Source organism: Camelus bactrianus, chromosome 35, assembly GCF_048773025.1.
Source record: "Camelus bactrianus isolate YW-2024 breed Bactrian camel chromosome 35, ASM4877302v1, whole genome shotgun sequence".
Taxonomy (NCBI): domain Eukaryota; kingdom Metazoa; phylum Chordata; class Mammalia; order Artiodactyla; family Camelidae; genus Camelus; species Camelus bactrianus.
In genome coordinates this window covers 18,345,245-18,373,031 of record NC_133573.1, presented here as the reverse complement: position 1 = coordinate 18,373,031, position 27,787 = coordinate 18,345,245, and the positions used below count along the sequence as shown (strand labels likewise).

Below are 27,787 nucleotides of genomic sequence, written 5' to 3'. Positions count from 1 at the left end.
CCCTTACGGGGGCGGCTATATTAGTGACCCAGGTGGTCTGATCAGCAACTCTCATTTGTCTCCAGTTTTTGGCAAGTCTTTAATATGTCAGTCTGTAGTCTTCCAAGTAGCAGACCCAAACAAGTAGGCCACTGGTAATAGCCCCAGGTCAGTGAAAACACAACAAGGTTTATCAAGGGGAATATCGGCCAGATCTGTGGGAACATCCGTCAGTTCCTCCCACAGAGCACAACATCCACACCCACTTGGAGCTCTGTGCTCTGAGGTCGAACAGCACTGCAGCCCACTGGACACCACGGGGGGGTTCAGCTTAGTTGAACCATTAGTGTACCAGGCCCAGGCTTTTAGGGGACCCTCTGTGAATCAAGGACCTCATTGAACCGACTGCTTTGCTTTAGGTGACAGAACGGAAGATAAATTTTCGCTAAAGGGATAGCTGCCACTTTTTCATGTAAAGCTGGGATGTCATAGGGTGGCTGCTGTCTTGAACGTACCAGTCCCGGGGGGCACCTCCAGTGGATGCTGCTCCTCTGGCCAGAGGCTCCAGTCAGTAAAATCGTCTGTGCACAGAAACTTACACTCAGAGGGGCCATAAGGACTGGGGCACTAAGGCTGCTAGCGCTCTTCCACATGTGGCTCTTCCCCGTTGGCATGATCCCTTCTGGCACTTGAAAGTGTTCACTGTGCAGGCATGTAAAGTATCAATCCCAGTGACACATTCACTGGTGGAATCCCCAGCAGTAATACACTGACTTGGTCCTAAGAGCCCCACCCAAAAGGACACGTTAGCTTCTCTTCCCCACTGTGAGCCACACCCAAACCTCATGAAGGCACGTACCCTCTCCCTCCTTTGATGTGGTATGAAGGTGACAAGGGCTCCTGTATATCAAACAGCTATGAAATGTTGAGTCCCTCCCCTCTCCAGTGATCTAGCAAACCCAGGTATGCTTGATTTTCAGCTCCCGTTGGGGACTTGGAGAACTTGGCCCCATCCCTAATCTTTTTCTTTAAAGAGTATAGGGGGAGATTGGGTGAGAGCAGCTCTGCACCAGTAAACTAGGTGAATTTATTTGAGTTTTGAGCAGTGCTGTAGCTGCAAGCTGATCAACCAAATAAATGTGCAGTGTTTTGGGCCCACCCAAAGCCCTGTATTCTGTGGCAAGGTCATGTTGCTGACATCATCCATTTCTTTTGAGACCACCTTGAGTCAACAGCTACTGCCGCATGACTTTGTGGCGGGGGCCATGGGTTTATACCCTTTGGCTGACTTGGGCTTGATCTGCGCAGTGGTATCGTTGTTTCTAGGAGTCCACCTAACGTGGGCAATTTGCTGCTCCATCGTCAAGATCATAGCTCTTTACTCCTTGCTTGATTTCAACAGAACGGCTAGGGGAGTTTTCCAAAGATGGCAGGTCTGATAGGGAAAATTTATCTAGATTTCTTTGGGTGAGTTTCTCCTCTCTGGTGAATCACCTTCATCATCATTGAAAACCCAGTTTACTCTGGAAGAGCCTGGAGATTAGTCAGTGCCCTTGGGAAATTATTTTGGGGAAAGTTTCCCAAAAGAGCCAAAGCTGTCTTACAGCGGGCAGGGCCCACTGCCAAAAATGCCGAGGTCTTTTGCTCACTGCAGTGGGTTGAATGTTGGGAAGACAGATTGCAGGAGGAGCTGAGCAGTAAGATAGCCAGCTGTTGCCATTCTTCTTTAAGGAGCATTATGCCCCCCGCCACACTCTCCCAAGCAAACCAGCCGCACTTGTGAAGATTCTCCTGGTTCTGCCCACACTGGTTACAATTCCCCTTCTTTCACACTCAGTGTAGATACGTTTCTCCGTAACACTGTCTGAAAGAACTTTATGTGCTCCCGCCTCCCTCTGCCAGACAAACCTTATTACTGGTTGTTTACCAGGCAGACCTGGTGAGCTTGGTGGATAGCTGACAGTAACCAGGACATCATTCAGCCCTGTGTTTGAAACTACGTCCTGGTACTCAGCCTGAAACTACCACCTTAATTCAGCCTCTTTAACAGGCAATAAAGGATAGGACCAGACATTGCCTGGTTGACTGTACAATTTGGTCAATATGTTCATTCACCTTTCCTGTGGACTTCTCTCAATTCCTCTTAACTGTCGTTTCATTCTATTTCCAGAAAGCTTTTCCTTTGTCAGTATTCCACCATTACCAAAACTCAAAAATTGTGAAGGGTTTGAGATTTTACTCTTCTTGGAAATGAACAAGTTAGCCCTCCACAATTCCATGGATGCTAGTAGGGGACATGAGACTCCTGGGTCAGAGACAAAGGATGTCGTTACTCATGGTAGTAGCCAGAGTGTCAGCATTTGTGTCAGTTAATCAGCCCCAATTTCTACAGGATGCTGCAAAGAGCCAGATGATGCCTGCACACACAACTGGGTGTGTTATAGGAAAGGAGCTCCCAGCCTTGGGGACCAGATCCTTTATAATGGGCAGGAAGGCTTCCTGACCTTTGCCCTGGGGAGTGACATTATCTTTATTATACTGGACAGTAAACAAACCTGCCTTTTCCTCTGCATGGAGACACTATATCTTCTAAGGCTGTTTACTATATAAATATGCAGAATTGAGGGAGTCAGTACCTTTTTTTTTTTTCACAAGATGTGCAAAAATGCATACACTGTTAAACTTTTTTTTTTTTCTGACAGTAGCTTCCCTGCACCCCACCTCACCACACCCCTCCCCTGCTTTCAGTTCAGTCCGTATCCTTGCATTTTCTCATGTAGGCTATTATAATTGCTTTCTAACTGTTCTCACTGCCAGTAGGCTTCTGTCTGTCCCCAAACCTGTGCTGGAGGGATCTTTTAAAATGCAGATCTGATGATGTCACTCAATTTAAATTTGTTACTGGTGTCTCATTACTGTTAGGACAAAGTTTAAATTGTTGAGAGGTTGTATAATTATTTCTCTTGTACTGACTGCTATCCAGTTTTTAAATTTTGACAAATTAAATAAGGGGGGAAAACTTTAAAGTTGTGAAGGCAGGTACTGGATTGGCTATAGATGTGTGCTACCAGATTGTAACTTCCGCTCTTCTTCTTCTTTTTTTTTTTTTTTTTTTCCTCTTACACCTTTGCTGCAACATACTGTTCTTTTTGCTTTGAATGATGTTTGTGTTTGCCTTTTATATTCCTATTGATGCCTTAAAACCTTCTTACTCTGTAAAGCCTTCTCAACCTAGTTGGATAGCTTGCTCTGAATACCTTTAGAGTAATTTCAAATAAACTGTCCATGTGTCATTCTGGCACTTACTTCATCAAGCTGTAATTATTGATTTTTTTTCTGGTCTGTATCCCTATAAAATAAAGTAAGCTACACAGAGCAGGTCCCCTTCCCTTTCCATGCACACCAGGTCTTTAGGAAAGAAAATTGCTTTCCTGAGAATCATTTTGGAATCAAAACCAGTAAATTAGTTTGTGCTTTTAATCAGTTTTCTATAGTACATGTCTTGAGCCTCAAAGATACTATTTTGCTTAATTTTTAAGGGGAAGATACAGTGTTCACAGGAAAATAGACATGATACAGTCTTATGGTCTATTACTTATGAATATCATGTATATTATTTACTATGCAAAATAAAATTTTCCTGCTTTGTTCAAATGTAAAATACAGACTGTGGACATTCATAAAGAGAAAGTGGCTCGAAGAGAAATTGGTATTTTGACAACAAATAAGAATACATCAAGAACTCACAAAATAATAGCACCTGCAAATATGGAGCGTCCTGTAAGGTATATTCGGAAACCTATTGACTACACAGTTCTGGATGACGTGGGCCATGGTGTCAAGGTGAGCGTTTTTATATTGTATCAACTGGAAATAATTTGCATATTCAGTAAATATTTTGGATAAGAAACATGGTGATAAAGATGATTTTCTTAAAGAATTAATAGATTTTCTTTGTAACTAGCATTACAGTTTTCATAGAACATTTATTTAATATCAATTGTGTATTATATAAGCTTGGGGTAGAATTTTACCTGTGGAATAGGCAGTATTCAAGAAGATAATATGACTTGAAATAGCTATTCATTAATTAAGCTGTTTGAATCCTAGACTAATGTTACAAATTTGCGTTGTGGATGCCAAGTCTTGCTTTCGCTACTGAATAAATATTTAAAAATAAGAAATGTATATCCTTTTCAGAATTGGTTTAGAAAATAATTTATAAATACTTTCATTCTTTTATTTCTAAATATGTGTGTATATTAGTGCATCGATGTAGATAGGGATGTAATTTCAGCAATTTATGGAAAATGAAACAATTATATGTATTTTTGTTCTGTGCATCACTCCCCACTCTCCTGGAATCCCCTGCCCCAGCAGCCTTTTAGGAAAGAGGTAATATGTTGCCCATGTCCTTTTTTGAGCTTTGCAGAAATAAGCTGTTCTTGAAGGATACCTGCAGCCTGTCATCATTTTAGGTATTCGTGTGTTATTTTGCAAGCATCTGGAATTACCTGAATTCTTCAGCCATCTCTGCTCAGGATAAATTATTCTGCTGAAATTTGGTAGTCCCTTTCCTAGGGGATCATTATTTGATTTTGTTTCTGGTGTCCAGAATAATTTGTTAGGAATCAGCTAGAATCTTGAAGTTTTTCCTAGCTGGTTATCTGACTGATGCTATTGCTGGGTTTGTTCCATATGAATTGTCTGGGGTTCCTGATCAAGAGGGGAGTGTAGCTGATAACACTGCTCTTTATTCTGCTCTTCTCTGAGACTGTTGGAATCTGCCCTTCACTGTCACGCTTGGAAGTTGGAGCACTTTGCAAATGTAGAGGAAGCTACTTGTTTCTTATATTTTTACCCAAGGATATGGCTAGGGTTGTATAAGAATGTAAGTCAATTTTAATTTAAGGTATTTTAGACTAGATTGATCTATAGAATTTGAATTTCGGAAGAACTTCTTTTGTATTATTACCTGTCTTGAGAGTGAAAATTATGTATAGATACGTATACATGTACAGAGATATGAGCGCACCCATTCTCACTTGCTCACTTCCCCTTTTGTTTAATCTTGATTTTTCTTGCTGCCAAAGCAGTACACACTCATAAAAAAAAAATCTATCACCATCTTCGAAGTGAATATCCTCTGTTATCTCTCCACTGATAATTGTGTTTCACAGTTTAATACATAGTACTTAGCAGAGTATAAGATGAAACCAGATTTTATAAGGAAACTTTGAGTGAGATAATTTAACTGTGTCATTATGTATGTATAAAATGGGAAATACAAACACAGCATAATGTATACTGAAAGCGCATAATACACACTGAAAGTGACAATCTACATTTTGTAATTTGGATACTTTAGACACAGATTTTTTTTTTAAGTTTTTTATTGTGGTAAAATATACATAACAAAATTTACCATTTAACTATTTTTAAGTGTACAGTTAGTTCTGTGGCATTAAGTACATTTACATTATTATATGGACTATTTTGAAATGTATTTCTGTGGGTAGGAGAGTGGGTGGTTTGTGAGAACAGTGTATCTTAAAAGCTGATATATGGCTTATTTGTCCATATTGATTTCTTTGTTATACAAACACACAATTATTTTTCCCCCAGGAGTCTCATTGCTGCTTTATTTCTCCTGTTTTATTTCCCTTAAAAATCATTGGCTTCAATATTTCTTAAAGATTGTAGAGATATGTGAAAATTGGAAATTTGGGTAGTTAATTAATGAACAAATGCCAGAGTCAAAATTACAAAAGGGAAAAGTTTGAAGTTATTTTAAACTCAGTGTTTTAAGTATTGGAAGACACTCTACTTACAGTTCTAGAATAACTTTCTTATCTTTTGCCTACTTTTCTGTTTAGAAGTTTGTTTTCTTACTGAGTTAAGGGTTCTTTCTATCGAGGAAATTAGCTCCTTATATTTTGGCAAATATTTTCTCATGCTGCTGTTTGGCTTTTGACTTTGATGTTTTGGTATTTAAAAAAAATATACACAGACTGTTAAAAAATTGTATCCAAACTTCTTACAGCTACCAAATTTTATGTAAAGGTTTCTGTACTCCATGATTAATATTCCATCATATTTTTTCCTTTGTGATGTAAATTTTAGTGTTTTGGTATTTATATTAGTCATTTAAATGTTATTTTCTATGTCAGTGCATTTTATGCTATGAAATAGATGGTACACGTAAGTTTAGTAAGAACTTAAAATATGGAAAAATATCTTAAGTTTGGTTTGACTTTTGGAAACAATGTAAGATATGAATAAGAGAATCCTTGCATAGAGAAAACATTAGAACATTTGCCAAAAGGAGAATGAAAAGAGAATGAACAAAAAGTTCATCCTAATTAAGTAAAATAAAAATAAAAATACTGAAGGTCATCCTAATAAAAAGGAGCACAAGGTTTCAGAGTGAGCTAGAGAAGGCTTGAGTATTAGTAGAAACATCTAACTTTATTTCTGATAAACAATTAAGAGCTTTATAGTCTGGTTCATAGCTTATGAAGGACTTTGTTTTCAAGCCTTTGAAAGACCAGGTGATCCAGGAGTTGTTACATTTTATTAGTCGAGACACTAAAGCTTTATAATTCATAGGAATGTTTTTTTTTAAAAAGGTTTTGATTTTATTAAATAGAGTAGTGAGCTAATGAATCATTCCAAAAAAAGAATAGGCCTCATACTTTCTGTACCTGTGGTGTGCAGGTCTGTTCATCTACTGAGGGCCTGCAGGTGGGGAGGAATCAGAGAGAGTTCTGTTGTTTTCCACCTACGAGTCTAGGGAAATGGTAAGATGATTCATCCAGATATGTAAATACTAAGGAAGTGAAGTGATACCTTAAGGAAATAAAAAGCCTTGTTTTGAATGTGTTTGGGAGACATTTAAGTGGAAAATTTTTTAGGTTGTGAATAACAATTACAGTGTTTTGAGCTGTAAGATACAGAGGTCATTTTCCTTCCAGCACTCCCGAACCCCCTCTCATCTGTATCATAAACACACACTTAGCAGAGGAGGCTGAGCTCCACGGGAGAGGTTAAAGGTTACACTATTGCAAAGTAGCAGAGTTCAACTAGAATTTTTATTCCCAATCTAATTTTCCTTTCATTATTTCATTTCATAGTTTATACTTAAATGCTATTTTGTTTGTTTTTTTGTTTGCTTGAAATAGCAAATGAGGGAAGATGTGTGGTCATATTTAGAATATTTCTAAGTTACCAAAGAATAGTATTTATTTAGTGTATTGTAATGCTATCTTATTAATATATCTTATTTCAAGGATAATAAGGTTATTCACGTTTAATTTCTAAATCCAGGTGTGAAATGTAGCGTCTAGGTAGAATTCCAGACGTTGTTTAATCTAGATAAAAATGAGCCACATCATTCTAAACAAACATTAAAGAATACCAAAATTCTAGCACAGTTTCTTTCTAGAAATGAGAATATATCAAAGGCAAAGTGTATTCCTTTTTTGGATGATTTTCTTAATGTTGCTTTTATGGTCTCTTGAAAAATGATAGATACGTGTTTAGAATGGCAAATGTTATGGAAAGAACTTGAGACTCTCAAATATCTAGAAGAAGTTAGACTCTGCAACCTGAAAATAGTTTCTCTTAAGTGGTACGGTATAAGCAGTGGTGCTTTCGACCCATCGTTTCGTACATACAGGCTAGCCGGCTTTCATAGAAGTAACCTTTAGATTCAGAGCAGCTTTTCTTCTGTTTTGTATTATGGCCAGATTTGTTCAGAAGAAAATTTAGAGCTAAAGCAACTTAAAAGTTCCTAGTAGTATTGGCCTGCCTGAGATTTAGATTCATAAGCTTCACATGAGAGGGTTTTCCGACTCTGTTTCTTAATTAATCTGGCTAAGCTATTATTGTGATTTGTAATTTTGTTTTTAAAAACTGAGGTGCTAGGTCCTTTTCTGAATTTTGAATTTTAATATTTGCAATTTATCACTTTAAAATATCATACTACTATTCAAATAATGAGTAGTCATACATGGGCAGTCATTTTCCAGAAGTCTGAGTCTTGGTCACTGATGTATTAAAGTAGCCATACGTTTAATGAGGTATAGTGTTTGTGTTTAAATCAGTTTTGTTTTTTTTAATCATCTATGATTTTGTTGGGTTAGTATCATAGAATAAAATACTGACCTTAGAAATTATTGGATCTACGTGAGATTGGCATAATTACGTGGTGATTTCCTTGTAAGTATATTACTTTGAAAAAGTATGTGATACCCGTGATACTTCCCTACTGCCTATGAATATCTTTCCTTTACAAACTTTGCAAAATCTGGCTGGGTAAAAAGCTTGTTAACATGAATTGAGTGACTGTAAATGTAAACCTGTCCTATCAGATATAACGTATCCAGAATTAATTTCTACTTTTTCCCCCCCTTTTTTTGCCAACGTAAAGTGGCTAAAAGCCAAGGTAAGAGATACTACTTATTTGATCCACAGTATTCCCTCTATGTCAATAGAGGCTTGCAGAGCCACTAAAATTTGAAAACTTTTCCTGTGTCTGTCTGCTTTTTCCCCATAGGATTTATGTAGATTAAATATACTCAAACTCAGTTCAAATCAGCAACATTTAGCTTGGATGTGTTAATATATCAAAGATATATTGACATCTGCATTTATATAGGAACATTAATTTTGCTAACATTTATTGCTTTGCTCATTTTTTGATAGTTGCCTTGCTTTTATTGACTTACAGTTAGGAGGTTTCCCAGACATTATATGTGACTTTGTTACTGAGTTGTTGGGAAAGATGATTTTTCAGATGGATAGTTAAGCAGTTGACACTGAGATCTGTGGTTTATATTCATGCACACATTTCAAAAATTTCAGAATACCCAGTATTTGAATTGCAGATATATTAGATCTCAGTAAACGTGTTTTAACAATAAAATAATGTATAAAATTTAATAATGTTACCTGTATTTTGTAATAAATTGGTATGAATGGCACAAAATAATAAGAAAAGCCAAGTGTAAGTGATAACTTGACTTTTTAAAATGTAGTACCAAAGTCTGTTATTAAAACTGTCTGGGAATCCTTACTTCACATTCTGATATTAAAAAAATAATAATACATGGTGTCAAAACACCCAGAGAACAATTTGATATAAAAATAAACTCTTTTCTTTCCACATTTTAGCATGGAAATAACCAGCCCGCAAGAACTGGCACACTGTCGAGAACAAATCCTCCTACTCAGAAACCACCGAGTCCTCCCATGTCAGGCCGGGGAACGCTGGGGTAAGAATTCAGCTACATCTTACAAGAGAGTTTGCATACTAAAGGAAAGGATGTTTCGTAATTTAAGTTAATGCATGGATCCTTGTGACTGACCCTCTCTATGTGACACTACCTTCCACAAATTCATTTTGGTTCTTATTTCCTTGAACAGAATCCAAAATGAATCTGCCTGTTCTGTAATATTCTCTAAAGAACTCTGTACTAAAAATCTTCTTTTGTATGTGTGTAAATGAACATTTTTAAATTTTTTATCTTCTAATTCATTAAAAAATATATATGTAAATCTGACATGTTTATTTAAAATGAAATGACCAGAGCGTTCTATATATGGTTGGTGTCTTTACATGTATTTGCAATATTTATATTGCGGGACTTTGAATAAGTGGTCTATTTTGTGTATTTTGGCTTGGTAGCCTGCAGTTTTTGTTTCCCCTATTTCTGTTTCACTTGAGACTTAGAAGTGCTCAAGGCAAAGAGTCCCTAACTGCTTCTGCTGGAGTCTTAGGGGCATTCTTACCAGAGTAGCTTCCAGAAGGCCAGTGAAGAAGTAGAAAAGACAACAGTTTGTTGCTTCTTCCTTCTCAGTTTTCTGTGCAATTCAAATATTGAATACTTGGTAAGACATTTCTGAAAGATTATTCACCTTATTATGGAAAATTACACTCCTTGTGTTTGGTGGAGGGGTGGGGAATTGTTATTCTATAGTAACAGGGATCAGCAGTCAACTTTTTTAGAGGACCTTAGTTTCTGCTTTCATTCTGTAAACCTCTTGCCCCTGAAAAAAACATATGAAGTTATTAAACAGAAAAGTTAAAATCGTTTATTGAGAAATTAATGACATCACATCCAGGATCAGATTGTGTTTGTCCATACGTTTCCGTATTGAGGGAGGAATAAGTTGCAGGGGAGCTATGTAGCTTCCATAATATACAAGGACAGCAGCTGGTGGGTTACTGAGCTGGGAATAATGTATATTTCAGAGTTTGATATTACTGAGCATTTAAAAATTATAACCATTATTTTTAGAAATAAGGTTGAACTTTTAAATTACCCTTTCCAAGGTTTTCCTAAGAAAAGGTAACAAATTTTAGTTTTTGTGTTAAAGTAACAAAATTCTTATACCCCATTTAAAACATCTTTTAAATCAAACTTTATTATTTTAAAAAAAAAGCTTGTATTATACTTGGTTATAAAGACCTAGTCACAAATTTGGGGAAAAATACCGTTTTATTTTTCTTATTCATTATTCCTTTCTCTGTTATGTTTCTTCAGACGAAATACTCCTTACAAAACCCTGGAACCTGTTAAACCTCCAACAGTTCCTAATGACTACATGACAAGTCCTGCTAGGCTTGGAAGTCAGCACAGTCCGGGCAGGACGGCTTCTTTAAATCAGAGACCAAGGACACACAGGTAAATTTTCAGGTTGAGATTTTGAACATCTGAGAATGTGCATTCTTGGCTGGTGAAAAACTCCTATAAAGTTGCTGGTAAAGGTAAAGTGCTGTTTGAAAGCTGATATTGAATGTAAAAGTTGAGGGTAATAGTATTGTGTATGTTTCTGTAAATTTGTGTCGTAACTTCTGTTTTTCAGATTTTTTTTAGTATCTACTTATACCACTAGCAGATTGCTTGTATTTCCTTCTTTTTGACAGAAGTACAACTATTTATTTGGATCAAGGCTAAAGAATGTTTTTTAAAACAATCTTTTAGAAAAGATCAAGGTAACCACTCTTAAATTCTCTGGATAAAAGGTTAGAGATCAGAAACATACAATGTGATTTAAACTTCAAGAGGCTGGAGGAAAGAAGACTTAGTTTAGATCTGGGGAAGAATTTCTTCAGAGAGTTGACTACTAGAATGTTCTTACATAAATTGTTACCAAAAAAAGTTCTAGAAATCAGCTACCCAGTAGATTTTTTAAAAAACTTGATTATGGAGCATACCATATATTGAGAACAGTGTATACTTTGTTAAGAATAACAACTTGATGTATTAATACAAATTGAACACGCTTATGTAACCATCACCCAGATCAGAAAATGGAACATTAGCATCCCTTTTCCAATTATTGCCTCTATTCTCCTCCCCCCAAAAGTAGCTACTTTATTTTGGGGTACTTCTATAAAGCCAGACAAATTTACTGTATAGCTTAATCTGTCTTGTTCTTTGATTTTACCTCTCACTTAATAACTTGGGCAAGGAACCTCTCTTCATCTTGACTTTTACATTGGTTTTATTAGAGGTACAACCTGGCAAAGTCATTTTTGGGGATTCAGTTCCATAGCTCTTCGGTGCTAACTAAATGATGTTTGTTACTGGTACTGTTAGCAATTAGATTGTCATATCGATATCTCCAGTTACTATGAGATCAAAGAGGAAAAAATTGTTTTTTAAAAAAATAATGTCTGTTATTGAATTATTATATCAAACTATGTTTTTCCTCTGTAATGGATGCTGTAATAGTTTAATCATATTCAACAACCAGTTGTTAAGAGTTACTTCGTTAACTACCAGGGATATACCAGTGAAACAGTTCTTTTTTTCAGGAGCTCATTCTGTTAGAACAGGGATCAACAAACTTCTTTATAAAGGGCCAGATTGTCAATATTTTAGGATTTGTGGTCCATATGGTCTTTGCTGCAGTTACTCAGCTCTGTCATTGTAGCATGAGAGCAGCCACCGGGAGCATGTAAGTGAACGAGTGTGGCTGTGTTCCAGTTAGACTTTATATATAGCACTGAAATTTGAATTTCATATAATTTTAATGTATTGTAAAGTATTATTCCTCTTTCGATTTTTTTTTCAACTATTTAAAATGTAAAAAAAAAAAAATGTTCGTAGCTCACAGGTTATAAAAATCAGACCGTGGGCCGCATTTGGTCCACAGGCTCTTACTCGCCAACCTTCATTAGAAAAAGGCGCATAAGCCAGTAATTGTAGAAGAGCATTAAGTGCAGAAATACTCATCTGTTTACGATGCAGTGATGGCACAAAGCAGAGTGTTGGCCAGCTTGAGAGAGTAGAGAGGCCTTCACATCAAAGCTATTTTTGTTATATAAATCACTTTTCTCCCTTGTATTAGTGTGTGATTATGTAATTATAGAATTATCATATTGGAGAAAAAAATTTATCTGTGCAGTGCATATCTTTGCCCTGTTGGGTTTCTGGGCCTGTTGAGCCAGTGATGTGATTTAAAACATATAATATGGAGCTTAAGGCTGCACGTGTGCACATATGTACATCTGTGTACGTATTCACATGCATGTTCACTTCACTAAAGCTGGTCAGTGCAAAATCATACACCTGCAGGGACAGGAAATCCGTAGGGATTAGAATAGTAGGGAATTGGTTAGAGTTTAACAGTATTGACTGTTCTAGGATGTTCCTTGCCAGAAACTTCATTATTGTCTTTTTTTTTTTTTTTTTGGTCATTTGCTCATTTTTTCCAAAAATTTGTTTTATCACCATTGTTTCAGGTGAGTGGAGGTTTACATACTGATTTCAGACTAAAACTGGTTACCATTTTCATTAACTTCCATTGCATCTTTTGTGGCTTCCCTCACACTATCTTTTAATGTCTACTTCCCCCATTCTCAACTAAGAGTTCTATGACAATGTAGTTCATACCTGCTTTGTTCACTGCTGTTTCTACTAGGTTTTAAATAAATCTTTGTTGACTCATTGTATTATATTATGATATTGGTCATTCATTTCTCAGTGATCTCTTTTGATAGTTCTGAGTACTGTATGATTATATTGGTTTCCAGTAGATGGAGAAATAGAATGAAACAGAGAGCCACTTCAAGTATTAGGGTTAAACTTTGTATTGAACAGTTTATATATATATGTGTATATGTGTATATATATGTATATGTGTATATCTATCTATCTATCTATCTATCTATCTATCTATCTATATCTATATATATATATATAAACACATGCACACACACATATAAAAAGAGTGTTGAGTGGCTTTGAGTTGATTTTGTTGTTTGTTTTTTTTTTTTTGGATAAATCTCTGGAATTGCAGTCTGTTTCACAGTTTTTCTCTTTCCTTTGCAGTGGAAGCAGTGGAGGAAGTGGGAGCCGGGAAAACAGTGGAAGCAGCAGTATTGGCATCCCCATTGCCGTGCCTACACCTTCACCGCCCACTGTTGGGCCAGGTATGTTACCTGTAATTCACTTTAATATGTGGTAGTATTTATGAGCTTTATTATGGAAGTCTGAATTAATTTAGTTCTGTTAGATAAAATGATTAGATTTATGTGATTGTTGCTGGAATGAAAATGAATAAATTCAAAAACAGTTTTTGATTAGTTTTCAGTCTATAATTTTATAGCTGTTTCTCCTTACATATAAAATAGCATATTAAATAGCTTTATTGAATAACTTTTTGACAATTTTGCTTTAGAAATACTTGCCTCTGGCACAAGTCAAGAATGATATTTATTATTTCAACAGCAACCAGTATTGTTGATAATTCAACCAAAAGATCAGTGTCTTTAATGTGAGTTAGGTATCGTTGAGCTTTGATGTGGCCTTGTAGGCTAGTTTATCACTCTGGTATTAGCTGGTTCTGTGACTTTACTGTATTTATGTATGATATTCAATACATACTTCAATAAAATGCCATGAATATAAAATGGGATTAAATTAGGAAAAGCTCTTTTATTTTTTAGATTATTTAAAATTTTGAGAAATCATTGCAGAGCATAAAATTGATCTCTTGATTTTTTTAGTAAATGAAAGGAAAACTCTATGGTGTTAAAAATATACATTTAAAAACTAAGTTCGATAATCAAAACATTAGGGAAAAATTCTTAGCTTCTCAAGGATGTTGTTGAGAAAGGAGAAAAAGCTTATAAAAACAGGCATATTTTATAGTTAATGCAAGTGTGAACTCAGTGGCCTTTTTATCTAGTAAAATTCTTACTCGCTTGAATGTGCTTTACATATGGGTGTGTTTCTTTTTTTCTGCTTTCCAAAACAGTGTACTTTCTTACTGTTTCAGAATGGTTAGTTCTCTTTCTTGCACTCTGAGCAGAATTATAAACTATCTTACTAGAAAACGTGTCTGTCCCTCCTCCTCCTGGAGCTGCACCAGCGCCCCCTCTTGCGCCCCTGCTCCCAGTGAGCGCAGGGATAGGTGAGACTGCATAACCAGCAGTGACCTAACTTACTTTGCATAATTCACAATAAACCCCTCTGGTAGATGGCTAGCTTTTAATAGATACTAGGTTGTAGGTGGTAATACAAAGTTTAAAATATTAAATCTAATTTACCACTAATTTCTTCTGGTGAAAGGCCTCTGAAGTTACACAGAAACTTCTCTGCGATGCCAAATGCTTCTGTGCCTAGTTTATAACCAATTTAACATGGTTTGCATTGAAGAAAATTATAGCAGTGATTGTTCAGAAATTTTTTTTTATTAGTAACGCAGTATTTTTTTTTTTAAGTGAAACTTGATTTGGAACTCCCTGGTATATACAACAAAGAAATGGGGGTGAAGTCAGGGGACAGGAGGAAGAAAAATGAAAAGGAAAAGGATGTGTGGTGTGAGGTGCTCTGATCGCAGTTGAAAAATGCTGAAATAGCCCAGTATTTACAGTGTCTGAGAATGCCTTGAAACTCTTTTCAATAAAACACATTTAAATTATTCCCAAGTTGGAGGGACTGGATTGAGCATATAAGGAATTCCAAATATAGACGCAGTATAAAACCGTCAGCCTAGAAAAGTACAATTGCGTTTGGGTAGAAATGGATAGGGTTGTTTTGAGTAATGAGAGCTGAGTGTCAGTTTCTGTGAAATACAGCCATCTAGCAACTTCTTTTCAAAACCTGGGCACTGGTACTCAAAGGAGAAGGAGCAAAAGGAGGTAATAAAAAAAAAGACCCTAGTAATAATAGAAATTGTTGGTAGAAAGTCCATGTGAAAAAAAAATGCCCTCAATCTAATAATAATCAGGAAAATGAAAATAAAAACTTTGAGATACTATTTTAAATCTACCAGATAGGTAAAAATGTAGGAGTCTCCTAACACCAAATATTGTTGAAGATGTCCACTAACAGAAAAGTGCATCGCTGCGGGGAATTCATTAGTTGACGTATTCACTTTAGAAAATAATATGTTTTACCTAGTCAAGTTGAAACAGGTTTCTAGCTTAGATTTATCAGTTTCATTTCTAGATACTTACTTTAGAGTACTGGTTCTCAAAATATGGTAATGGGTCTCCTGGGGATTGCCAAGATCCTTCCATGGGGTTCTTGAGGTCAGAACTATACCCATAATAATACTAAGACTTATTTGCCCTTTTCATTCTCATTCTAGTAAAAGTACACAGTGGATTTTTCCAGAGGCTACATAACGTATGATAACATCATTTTTGACAGCCAGTGGAATGTGTATTTGTGTATTCATGTGCTTTAAAGATAAATCAGTTTTAATTTTTAGTATGGTAGTTACCTCACTATAACCCACCTCAAAGAGCTTTTTGAGGTTCTCTAACTTTAGAGTGGACCCTAAGACCATGGATTTTAAAAACCACTGTTCTAGAGTAGTGGTTTTTGGAGAATGATTTTCTAGACTGATAGCATCATCATGGGGAAACTAGTTGGGAATGTAAATTCTCAGGTCCCATTCCAGACCTCCTCATTCATAACTCTTGAGACTGGAGCCCTGCAATCTGTTATAACAAGCCCTCAGGATGAAATCCTCATCAGTGCTGACGTTTGAGAATCACTGTTCTAAAGAAACTTAGGCACTATATTTAGGGATGTTCATAGTAGTGGTAATAATACTAGCAAAAGTCTGCATGCAACCCAGGATGCAACAGTAGAATGGATAAATAATTATAGCATGGTCACATGCAAAGAAAGCAATAAAAATGATACATTGATATACTTACCAACATGGATGAATCTTAAAAAATATCAAAGGAAAACAGCAATCCAACAGAATACATAATCATTCTATTATGAAAATTTATAAATTTACAAAATCTCTATGTATTGTTTAAGGTTATAAGTATCTGTGATTTAAAAAAAAACTATATGTAGTGAAGAAAGGGAACATTTAACACATATCTTTTAGAGTTTAGGATCCAGAAGGGGCAAATAGGACGCTTCAGTGATACTGGTAATATTCTGTTTCTTGGAGCTGGATATTTATCTAATTTTTCCTTTAACTTATATTTATATTTATATTTATATTTATATTTATATTTATATATCTTTATATATATATCTTTATATATATAGTATTTATGAAAAAATACATATAACCATTATAAATATAGACTATATTAGTATGTATAACTATATATTATATGTATTATTTATATATCATATATAATTATGTATCAATCACATACCCTTTGGTATTATGATTTATTTCATAATAAGATATTAAGTTTAGTAAAACAGGCATAGTTTAGAACTACTGTAAATAGTTTGGTTTTGGTTTTAAATCACCAATAAAAGTAACTTGGATTTTATAGACTTTTTATACAAGTCAAAGAAATACAAAAAACATTTTACTGAGATTTCTGTTAAAAATGGTTAAAGGGTCACTTCTTAGCTCTTTGGAAATCTTAGTTGTTCAAAATTACTCATTCATGAAGGAATTTAAATAGAGTATTTAAAAGTATGTTTCTGTTTAGAAAATGAGCATGTAGATGATTTAAATAGTGACTGCCTATGCTTGGGAGCTCCAAAATGTTAAATATTGGCACTTCTTTTCATGAACAACCTCTGCTGTATTTTTTCTAATAACTTGCATGACTTCCAGGAGAAGTTAAATTAGACAGTTGAATGAAAAGAAACTAGGATGCTGTTTTTTTATGTACTGTCATGGTTAGATGTTAAGGATGATAATGTGAATCTTGAGTTACCTTTGGAAGGTATAGTTAACTTGAGAGGCTTTGAACTTTTTATTAACCTTTTAAATTTTAAACTTCTGAAATGTTGGTAAAGATGACATTGAATAAAATTTTAAGTATTATTAATACTTTAGATAGTTTAGATATGCATGATAATTTTTAAAAAGATTGCTTTGGGTGTGGTATGAAAAAAAAGCCCTCCAAGTATGGATAAGGACAATGGATTTTCTGCACAAAGCTGCCTAAAATGTCCATGTTTTTCAGAGTCTAAATTTTTTTTCTCTGTTTTATCAGTTACAGAAAGTTAAGTGATATGGAAAAATGTGTTATTTTGAAAAATTTTGAGATAAATAGCAAATCTGACATTATATAATATGTAAGTGCTTTGAAACTCGAAATTATACTTCTCTTGAAAATGATTTTAATATGTATTGATACTAACTGCTATCACATTAAATGTTCAAATAAATACAGTAGTACATGTGAAAAATATACTTAACTATTTAAATCTTATAATTTAAGCCAGGTTTGGCTGGATAGATTCTTATACTGTGCTTCTGAAGATTTGGCAATAGAAAGGAAGAAGTTTATAAGCCAGATTAATACATTCATATCTGATAACTAAATGCTTTCCACCTCAGACTTATCTTTTGGTACTTACTTTGCTGGGGCTGGGGAGACACAGTTAACATATAAAAGCTGTGTGTTCTAAAATGGTACAGAAAAAAATTTATACACAGTATTAGCAAAATACCACTTGGGATTATGGTAAATTAAAAGGCTTAAAAATGTTACTTACTTTTGCAGCTTTCCACACAGTATCTGTTTTTCCTTCTTTTTTGTAACTTCAGAAATAGAGCTATCTATGTTTTATCTTTATCTTTATTTTTCTCTTTATTATGTGCTGTGGGTTTTAAAAAAAAGTCATAAATATTTCTTACCGAGAGCCCCCCTTCTCTTTGTCCTGCCATCGGAGGTGATGTGCAATGCTCAAGTTCTCTGTCGGTTGCCTTTGACTAATGCTTTTCAGCAGCCCCGGGCTCAGCTCCTGGCTCCCAGTATGGCACAATGACCAGGCAGATTTCTCGACACAACTCTACCACTTCCTCGACATCTTCTGGTGGATACAGACGGACTCCCTCTGTGACTGCTCAGTTTTCTGCTCAGCCTCATGTTAATGGAGGTCCACTTTATTCTCAGAATTCAAGTAAGCTTGTGCTTTGCAGGCGCACCGCAGCGGTGGAGCTCCCTTTGAAGGAAATTATTTGAAATTGTTATTTTTACCAGTGATAGACAACAATTGAAACCATGCTATTTCATGCTCATTTTTGTTTTATAAGAAGTTAGACCTTGAATGGTACCATTTTAAGAATAATTGCTTTTATCACTTTCAAAAGACTTACTGAGTATACTTGTATACGAAAATTTAACTGATGAAATTTTTATTACTGTAAATAGAGCTCGAGAAGAAAAACACTGAAATTAATTAAGCTGAATTTATTTTTATTGCATGTTTAATACAATTCAATAACAGTAAAGTTAAAAAACATTGGGACAGTTTTTCTTTACAATAATAGAACAAAATTGCTGGCTATCACTTTTAAGCTTGTTAACCTATACTGAAATGAGTTCAAAACCATCAAGAAACATTTGTGATGCTTGCTTATTCTGTCTCTAATAATTATAACAGTGGGGAGGACTTTCTTTTGATTTCTTTCTGTTCACCTCAAATTGCACATCTCAACACTAACTGCAATCAATGTTTAAAGGCTGATAAGATTAGAATATAGCTTTGGCATGTAATGTCAGAAAGTTCAAATTGCTCAGGGTAGTCACTAATTTCACTTTCCATATCCAGATGCTCACGCCAACAAGGAGAAATCTGAAATGAGCCGATTGTTCAGTATCTTTTACTGGCTTGAAGTGGTGATCACGGGGCATAGTCTGAAACTCACTTTCCCACGTGGCTTTTTGTAGCTGGCTGCTTTCTAGAGCTGTGTGCTGTGTTGTATTATTTTACCTAAAAAACACTGAATACCCCACATTTACATAGAAAGTTGGTTTTAAGTTCCTTTTATTTATGATGTGTGTTCTGAACAAGTATTTTAAAGTAGAGCTGGGGGCAAGTTCTCTTATTTATTTTTTGGTTAAATTTTACAGTGAAAGATTAATTGTGTCATAAGCGAAAAACTGCTAAGAATTGAAAACCATTTTAGCAGAAATGTCACAATCACAGATAATCCCCAAATTTATACAATCCTTTTCCAGACTAAAATTTTCATCTAAGCTACTAAGAAACTTCTCCAGTTAGAATTTTACCTCACATTTCCCCTGGTCTCCTTTTGGGAATGAAAAGTAGCTGGCGGCTGAATATTCCACAGATAATCTGATTATTAGGCTCACTAGTTTCATGAACTATATATTATTTTCATTTTATACTGCGTTTTTAGGTCCCATCTTTACTTCATGTTCATTATTTTTCTTTTCATCACTTAGACATTTAGTTTACTCCACAACAAGGCTTTTTGGTGACTCTGCACCTAACACATGTCTGTGTAGTAGTGTTTAAACAGTACTTGGTGGGTCACTTATCCTCAAATGACATTTTCATCACTGAATGTCTGTATTTTTTTGGATATTGTGAAGCAAATTTGGCCTCAACTTTTAAATAAATTATTATGTGTTGTCAAATTAATTATCCTTCAACCTGAGTTACTGTCGGTGTTGTAGTAGTAGTATGTAAGTGTTCTTAGTGTTGTGATGTGCATATATCCCTCTGTCTGAATGTGGTGATAACGATTAGTATTGTCACAGCATTGCCTTTCTTTTTGTTTATGTACTAACCAGCATGGCTAGTTACTAAGGGTTGTTTCTAAAATAAATTTTTTAAGTTTGTGGGTTTTTTTTTTCTTTTTAAGTTACAAAGCTGTAATGTTTTATTTATTAAAAGTGTCATATATATGTGTATATATATGTGCATATATATATATACACACACATACTTGTTTGAGTATATACATCCTTGTATATACTTCTGTATATAGAGTATCAGAATGAACCAGGACCAGTTTCATAGTGAACTGAATGTTATTTTTAGTCATACAATGAATATTAATGCACATATATTGCTTTAAGTTGTTGCTTATTTGAATACTGAACCTCTTTCAAATTTTTATGCTTAAGCAAACAGAATTTGTAGATTGGATTAATTGGAACAATCTTTCAATTAAATGATTCTTGGGAATCAGTAAATTGTTTTTCCCTGGTAACTTAATATCACTTCTTGGTGACTACCAGTAAACTGAATTTTGTGGCTCAGTCGTGTTGACTTTTTCTGAGCAATCTTTGGCCATTACTGTCTTGTTAAAATAAGACAGGGTGGTAAACGTATGAATTGACTTCTAGATAGTTAGAATTTTTAATACATTTTCTGCCCACATGAGCAGTTGGTGTCAATTTCCTATAAATTATGTGTTCTCCAGAAAGAAGTTGGAGTGTTTCCAGCTACCCAGTGATCTTTAGAAGTTACTTTAATGCAAATAATTGCATATTTTAACTTATTGTTAGATCAGGGTTTTTATTTTTCAGAATAGTGATGAAAAGGAAGAAGTCACTTTTGAAATATCCCATGAAATTCAGTGAATAATTAACTTGGTAAATGGGGCACTCTTATTCCCTAGTAGATTTAAGAGTGATGCCTTTAAAAATAAAACTGTCAACTTAAAAAATAAAAATAACTTTGTTTTACAAACAAGAATTTTTCCTAGAGAGCTGTGTGTAGATTTAGATATATAATAAGAACTGTTTTTAAAGGAACCCTGTAATTAATGCATTTATTTATACATGGAATAAACAGCTATTCCATAGCATTTGTTTATTTGAGTTCTAGTTTACAACATTACCCTAAAGCTAGGCATACCTGTTAAGTTAGAGAGATGAGGTGAAGACACAATATTCTGGAAACCTTTATTGGTATTTCATTGTTACCCGTTTTTAAAAAATCTTTCCTTAGAATTCAAAAATTTCATTGTATGAAAGTGAAGGTGATGGTACATTTAAATCTTCCCCCAAACAATATGGCATTAGGATTAAAAGAAATGTATTTGTTTTTTAAAAAAATTAGTCTATTGGCTAAGAACAACTCAGCTTTAGGTTTGCTCGTGGGAAATGAACTTGGAGAAGGTTCTGCAGGTTTTTGTTTTGTTTTTTGTTTTGTTTTGTTTCATTTGCAAACTGTTCTTTGCATACTTATGTTTGTGGTCCTTTGTAACTGACTTCTGCTTTTTGTTTGTTCCTTTTCTTTCCTTTATCTGTTTTACTTCCCCCACACTGTGTTGTTGCTACCAGTTTCTATTGCTCCACCCCCTCCCCCTATGCCTCAGTTGACTCCACAGATACCTCTCACAGGCTTCGTGGCCAGGGTGCAGGAAAACAGTAAGTTTGGAAAAACCAAGCTATCAAAGAGTAGAGGCTGTCTCCTTATAGCATGCATGGCTGATGAGTCATCATTTTCCTTTTATTGAGAAGCTAATCTTACCTTGAAAATTGGTGCAGATATGTTATTGAAACTGAAGAGCACGATCTTCAGTTTTTCCCCTTGTGTGCATGATTACTGACCCATATAAATTTCAAAACTGCAACTTTCTTATGTATTTACATGCTCTAAAACATGAACTCTGATCTTTGGATTCTTAAGGAAAGCCCAATCAAACCCCATAATTCAAATTGTGTGGAAACTACTAGCTTTCAATAGTTATTAGGGAAACTCATTTTCTTTTGCTAGCAAATTCATCCAGGTGTATAGTTACACTGTAAGATTAAATTTATTATGTGGTTGGGATGGGTTGTTTTGTTTTGTTTTTTGTTTTTTAGTTTTTCTCCTTTAGTTAAAAAAACTTTTGAAGAAAGCTTTGTAGCCTCAGATTTTTATCCATAAGTAATTTTGAACCTGTAGAAAGATTTGTTGTTAGGATAAAAATGAATCTGCAGGAATAAGCAGATTCAATCCAGGCTGTCCGCATGAGAGTGATAATCAGTGTAGAGCCTTCTTTGTGTTTTGGCTACGTGCGGACCCACGAGGATTATTTCTGAACTCGCAAATCTGGCAACTTTTTAGGTCTTCTCTGAAGGAAGGTCAGGTTTCATGATTTTTGGAAATTCTTTTGAATACAAGGACTTAATTAGGCTAGAGTAGTTTTTATATTACTACCTGATTACTTTGAAGTTCTGGAAGATATATAGTCCTAAGTACATAATCATAGTGAATGTTACTTGGCAAAATGAAAACCGCCCCTATTACTGAATTGTATTATGCTGAAATAGCTGTTGAGGTTGAAAAGGGAAGGTGGTCTGGTACTAATTTACCTCATTTGGGATCATCACCATGCAGACACACCTCAGAATGGTTTGAACAGATGGGTAACTCACTTGACCAGCCCATCTCCCGGGAGAAAACATTGTGGCACATCCCATCGTGCAGCTCTTGCTGTCTTTGTTTGGTTCCTCCCCACGTGTCCTCCCTTCCTCTAGTCAAGTATCTGTTCATTCAGTACTGCGTCCTGGGCTCTGGGAGGAATATACACATTGGCTAAGACAGAATTCCTACCTCTCAGAAATGTGTGATTTAATGGGCTTTTTATAAAACATTTAGTTTCAGAGTGTTGAAATTTCTCAGCGTAAACCAACTTCATTGCTGACATTTGTTTTAGAAACACTAACATGTTTAAACATGTGAATTAAGGTAAATTGCTGGTCCCTAATGGTCTAAGAGCTTAAAAATTTAGTCTGCAAAAATTTAAAAACTAAGCCAGTTCAGCCTTCGATCTGCCTTACAGCCAAGATTTTTTTTAAAATTTTTTCTTTTATAGCCAAGAATTTTTAGGAAATATTTTTAAATAGCCGTAATAAACATCCATTTGGTGTGCCCAAAGCTCATTGATTAGCTTTTTGGTAACTCCTTTTTAAATAGAAATTCAGTGTTAGTGTACATTATTCTAGGCATGTGTGGTCTTTGCTAAAGAGACCCATAGTACTGTTTTAGTACATATTTCATATGTTCTTTCCCCCAGACATGAACTTGAGTCAGTTTTCCTCCGTGTGCTCCAGAATGCCCAGCTTTGGCATCTGTTTTCTTTGAAAGCATGTTAGGAAGATTTTTGACAAACTGCGTTATCGATTTCTTAAATGTTTTATGAATTACAAATTTTCTGTGTTCTCTTAAACATTCACTGTCTTCTGGCACTCAAATTGGTGATAATGCATGTAGCAATTAACCCTATTAATAAATGTGTTTCAGTTTAAGACATGCGCCTCTAAAAAAGCAGTATGTTTACATCTGTTTACGATTAACATCAGAAGAGCGTTTTTGAACTAATTATGCATGGTGCTAGACAGAGTATTATGCACGGAGAATTACATTGACCAGACTTGCCCCTGTGTATATAATTTGAAGACAAGCCAATGTAGATTACCAGTAGCTAGACATAAAGACAATTGAGTGAAAACACTATAAACTAGTACGTTATGTATAAATCAAGAGTAAACGTGTACTTTAGGAATTCAGGTAAACGTGTATAATCTATATATTAAGCCATGAGGGATATGAGCTGTGGCTCTTTGATGTCAGAGTGGATTCATACCCATTTTCTTCTCTCAGTAACACTAGGAAGCTTCATGGAGGAAGAGATGGGCAAAAATAAAATGGGTCCAAGCATTTGATGGAAGAAGAAATTGTACACCAGTTTGAGAGCTATGAGAATGAGCATCAGCACAAAGGATTTTTTTCTCCTACTAGGCTTTTTCATCCCTCAACAGGATAAAATAGAAATTACAGAATTAAAGTGGTTCTCAAGCAGAGCTGTTAATCTGCATATGTTTTAAACCTAGATTCCTTGATTATATTCTCAGTACATTATTCGAAATAGGGTGTAGAAAACATTAAAACTTATATTACAAATAGATTATGACCATTTTCTTTATTCACGTAAATAGCCCCAGGAATTGGCATGAGTTAGTATGTTGGTGTTCTGATTTCTCCCCTACAGATACTATATAATTTCTATATCAATTTGTATCAAAGCATTTTCATATGTCTAACTTTTAAAGAAATTTGTGGATCAAAAATGTAAGTTAAGAGTTAGTTGTGTTCCATTTTGAATTCCTTAACACTGGGAGCTTTTGTGACCTGGTGTCATAATAGTTCACTGAGCACAGTTCTAGCCTGGCATTTTCCCATTTCACTGTTTACACCTTGGATTATTTAAATCACACACATGCACATACCACAACCATCTAGAATTTGAGGTATGAGTTGTTTTTATTGTTTTGCATGATATAAGTTCCTTTCGGGTTGTTTTTCTTTTTTTTATTACATCTTCCTGCAGTACTTTATTTTTAAAATCTTTGTTGTGGATGTATTCTTAGAAGATTGGATCTTTAAGGATCTACTTTCTCCCTCAGCCATTCTTAGTTTCACCAGCAATAATGTAAAAATCTTAGCTTGCTTTCTATGTTTAACAAGTTGATTATGAATACAAACATTTTAAAAAATAACGAAATTTTCTACTAGCTTGGAATTACTTAATTTTTAATTTCATTTTCTCTTGTTAAAATTTAAATAAAAGAATAGAAAATGTACACATAGAAGCAGACCTAATACCACCAGCTCTTTTTTTTCCTCCAATAAAGCAAACAGAAATAAATACACATCCACCCACTGGAGACGTATTTCTGTGGAACTAAAGATAACTAAAAGCCAAAATCAGTAACATGATTGTGCACAGTAAATGGATATCAGACCATTAAAGTAGCATTATTCATAGTGTTTACTGTAGTCCAAGTGACGAAGGTGCCAAAAGGCAGGCTAACTAGAGTGACATTTGTTCTGACCTGACCCTTGGAGTGAGGGAACTTCCTTACTCCTATAATTCTTATAAAAAGAGACATTGTTTCCTAACCTCTTGCATTCATTAATTTGTAGCACTTCCTAATACCCTTATTTTTTAGCTCATTTTATTATTGCAAAAGTATTCTTAAGAATAGTAGAAGCTTTAACACACCGAGCTTTTATTTCTAATCACTGCATGTTTTATTATAGTGCATGCCGTATATGATGAATTAGAGCTTTCTTAAACTCTGTTAACTGGTGAATTTCCACGGAGTGTAATTTCTGATTTAAATTAATTCTCTGAACTCTTTAGTTGCTGATAGTCCAACTCCACCACCACCACCTCCACCAGATGACATCCCCATGTTTGATGACTCTCCCCCTCCGCCGCCGCCGCCTCCAGTGGATTATGAAGATGAGGAGGCTGCCGTGGTCCAGTATAATGACCCATATGCAGACGGGGATCCTGCTTGGGCCCCTAAGAATTATATTGAGAAAGGTAAGGCACTGTCATCCCTGAATTGCTGTAAAGGGAAGGAACTAAGTATAGTGTGTAAGAGCCATAAAGAACAGCTAGCCCGGTGCTTCTCCTCCTTTTGAATAAGCTTATCAGCCACAGTGATTTTAGCTAAACTTTATTTCCTGTACATTCCCAATATAAAGGGAGAATTCTTTCTTAATATTTTTTTTTCCAATTAAAAAAATAATGTTAGATGTCCTTTTTCAAATGACATACGCTTCCAGCTGGAGATGAATTTGCCTGTCCTGCATTTTATAGATGAAACAACTAAGGCACAAAGATGGAGTTCAATGATTTTCTTCGTTCATCTACTTAGATTTATATGAACTTTATATATATGTATATATATATATGATATTTAAAAGAGTTTGTAAGCTTTTATAATAAAAATAGAACACTTTCACATCTAGATACTGGAAAAGATGTTGGTACTCTCCATAGAAAAAGCCTCAATTAAGGTTTGCAATTAGTTAATCTTGTAAAAAGAGAAGACAGTTGCTAGAATTTCGTCTCATGAAATTACGTGTAACTCATGTCCAGATTTACCTACATTACTTGAAATTCACCGTAATAATTAAGAAATAGTGGGTAGAAAAGAAACAAATCCTATTTTTAAGAGGGTTTGTTTTTCATCAACTCTGTGCTATTTTAAAATCTGTATTTGTAGAGTTTTGAAAAATGCTTGTAATTTAGTTGATCACATTTGATTGCCTTTAAATGTATTCCCTTCCATTGGCTTCACTGGATTAACTGACTTGAAGCAAGTAACTGTAGCCTTGAAACCTGAGGCGCTCCTACCTGCTCAAGGTTTGAATATGTGGTTGAAAGTCAATGTGCTGTTTGTTTAATATTTTTAAACAGTCAATATTCTATGTATTGTTTAGGAAGTCTTGAGTATTCTAAACATATTCCACATATTTAGATTCTCATGTACCTTGGGATAGAGATATGTTGTGGTTATTTTGAGGGTGATACACTTGAGTAGTCTTGAATTGTGTTTTTACCCTTACTTTCTGGCTTGGAAAAACAAATTTAAGTAACTATGAAAATGGGACAGTTATATTTATATAACTTAACAAATCTGGAATGATACAAAGGTTAATATACTTGGTAACAGAGCAGGATTTAAAAATCTCTTCACAAATTGAAATAATGAGTCTTAAACGAGGAATCATCACATATTTTTTGTAAAAGACCAGATAATATTTTAAATATTTTTTTAAAGTTAGAAATTGAGGTATAATGACATAACATATTAGTTTCAGGTGTACAACATAATAATTTGATTTTGTGTATACTGCAAAAGGAAATGCTTTAAACTTTGCCGACCATACATTCTTGTCACAGCTACTCAGCTCCACTGCTGTAGCACAAACGCAAGCATAGACAATACACAAGGGAATGGATGTGGCTGTGAACCCATAAAATTTTATCGACAAAAAGGCATTGGCTTGGTTTTGGCCCTGGATCATTGTTTGCCGACTCCTAGTCTAAATCAGAAAGTTGATATTTGGTAGGATTATATTTGAAGCCTTCAATGGTCACCTTTATAAATTACAAGATGATTAAAACCTGGTTTAATACTTGGATTTCAGTTGAATATATTAAACAGTATGACATGACTGCTCCAAAAGCCAGATTCTTAGGGTCTGTCAGCTGAACTTTAACCTGATGTGTACAAATCTGATCATATTCATTTCTGTTAGAGTACCACATTTTAAGATCTTGCAAACAAAAATGTCTTCAGAGGAGAATATTTAGAAAGCTGAAATATCTAGAAAGTGCATCTATAAAGAGAAACAGTTGAAAGCGTTGTTTCTAAGCTGAGGAAAAGAAGATTTCAGAGGGGCTAGATAGTTGTTTTCAAATTTGTATCATGTAGATACACAGAGATTAGAATATTAGGTTTTGGTTCCAAAGAGCCCTCCAGCACATACAGAAAGGAGTGTTTAGATCTTTACGTGGATTAAGATTCTGGAGAGTAGAATGGACACTGAATTTTTAATGGTTACTCAGTAGTGAGAGTTGTTATGAGAATATAGACATTGGGGGAGGGGAGGTTAGGTGTGACTAGATTTCATTACACAGGGGACTTGGAAAACAGAAACATAATTCATTGGGCTCAGTTTTTTTTAATCAGCTCTTTGTGTAAGTGGAACTAAGAACATGAGGAAATAAAATTTTCATTCTGCTGAATGATTTAAGGATATCAGGCGTTGTCATGACCAGTTTAAGTCATCTATAC

At 34.9% G+C, this 27,787-nt stretch overlaps 1 protein-coding gene across 13 annotated transcripts in view; it reads left to right on the top strand.

Annotated features, from left to right (window-relative positions):
- The window catches only part of ABI1 (abl interactor 1), a 100,124-nt gene that overhangs the window by 70,082 nt on the left and 2,255 nt on the right, over nucleotides 1-27,787 (top strand). For 2 of the 13 annotated variants that reach the window (XM_074358037.1, XM_074358045.1), the window contains exons 3-10: nucleotides 3,646-3,822; nucleotides 8,411-8,425; nucleotides 9,154-9,254; nucleotides 10,527-10,667; nucleotides 13,323-13,423; nucleotides 18,168-18,344; nucleotides 21,485-21,571; nucleotides 25,336-25,521. In XM_074358037.1, coding sequence (XP_074214138.1) covers nucleotides 3,646-3,822; nucleotides 8,411-8,425; nucleotides 9,154-9,254; nucleotides 10,527-10,667; nucleotides 13,323-13,423; nucleotides 18,168-18,344; nucleotides 21,485-21,571; nucleotides 25,336-25,521 — 985 coding nt within the window. Of the gene's footprint in view, nucleotides 1-3,645; nucleotides 3,823-8,410; nucleotides 8,426-9,153; nucleotides 9,255-10,526; nucleotides 10,668-13,322; nucleotides 13,424-14,325; nucleotides 14,407-18,167; nucleotides 18,345-21,484; nucleotides 21,572-25,335; nucleotides 25,522-27,787 lie in introns of all 13 variants that reach the window. The other 11 variants (XM_074358048.1, XM_074358038.1, XM_074358049.1 and 8 more) reach the window with 11 other exon arrangements.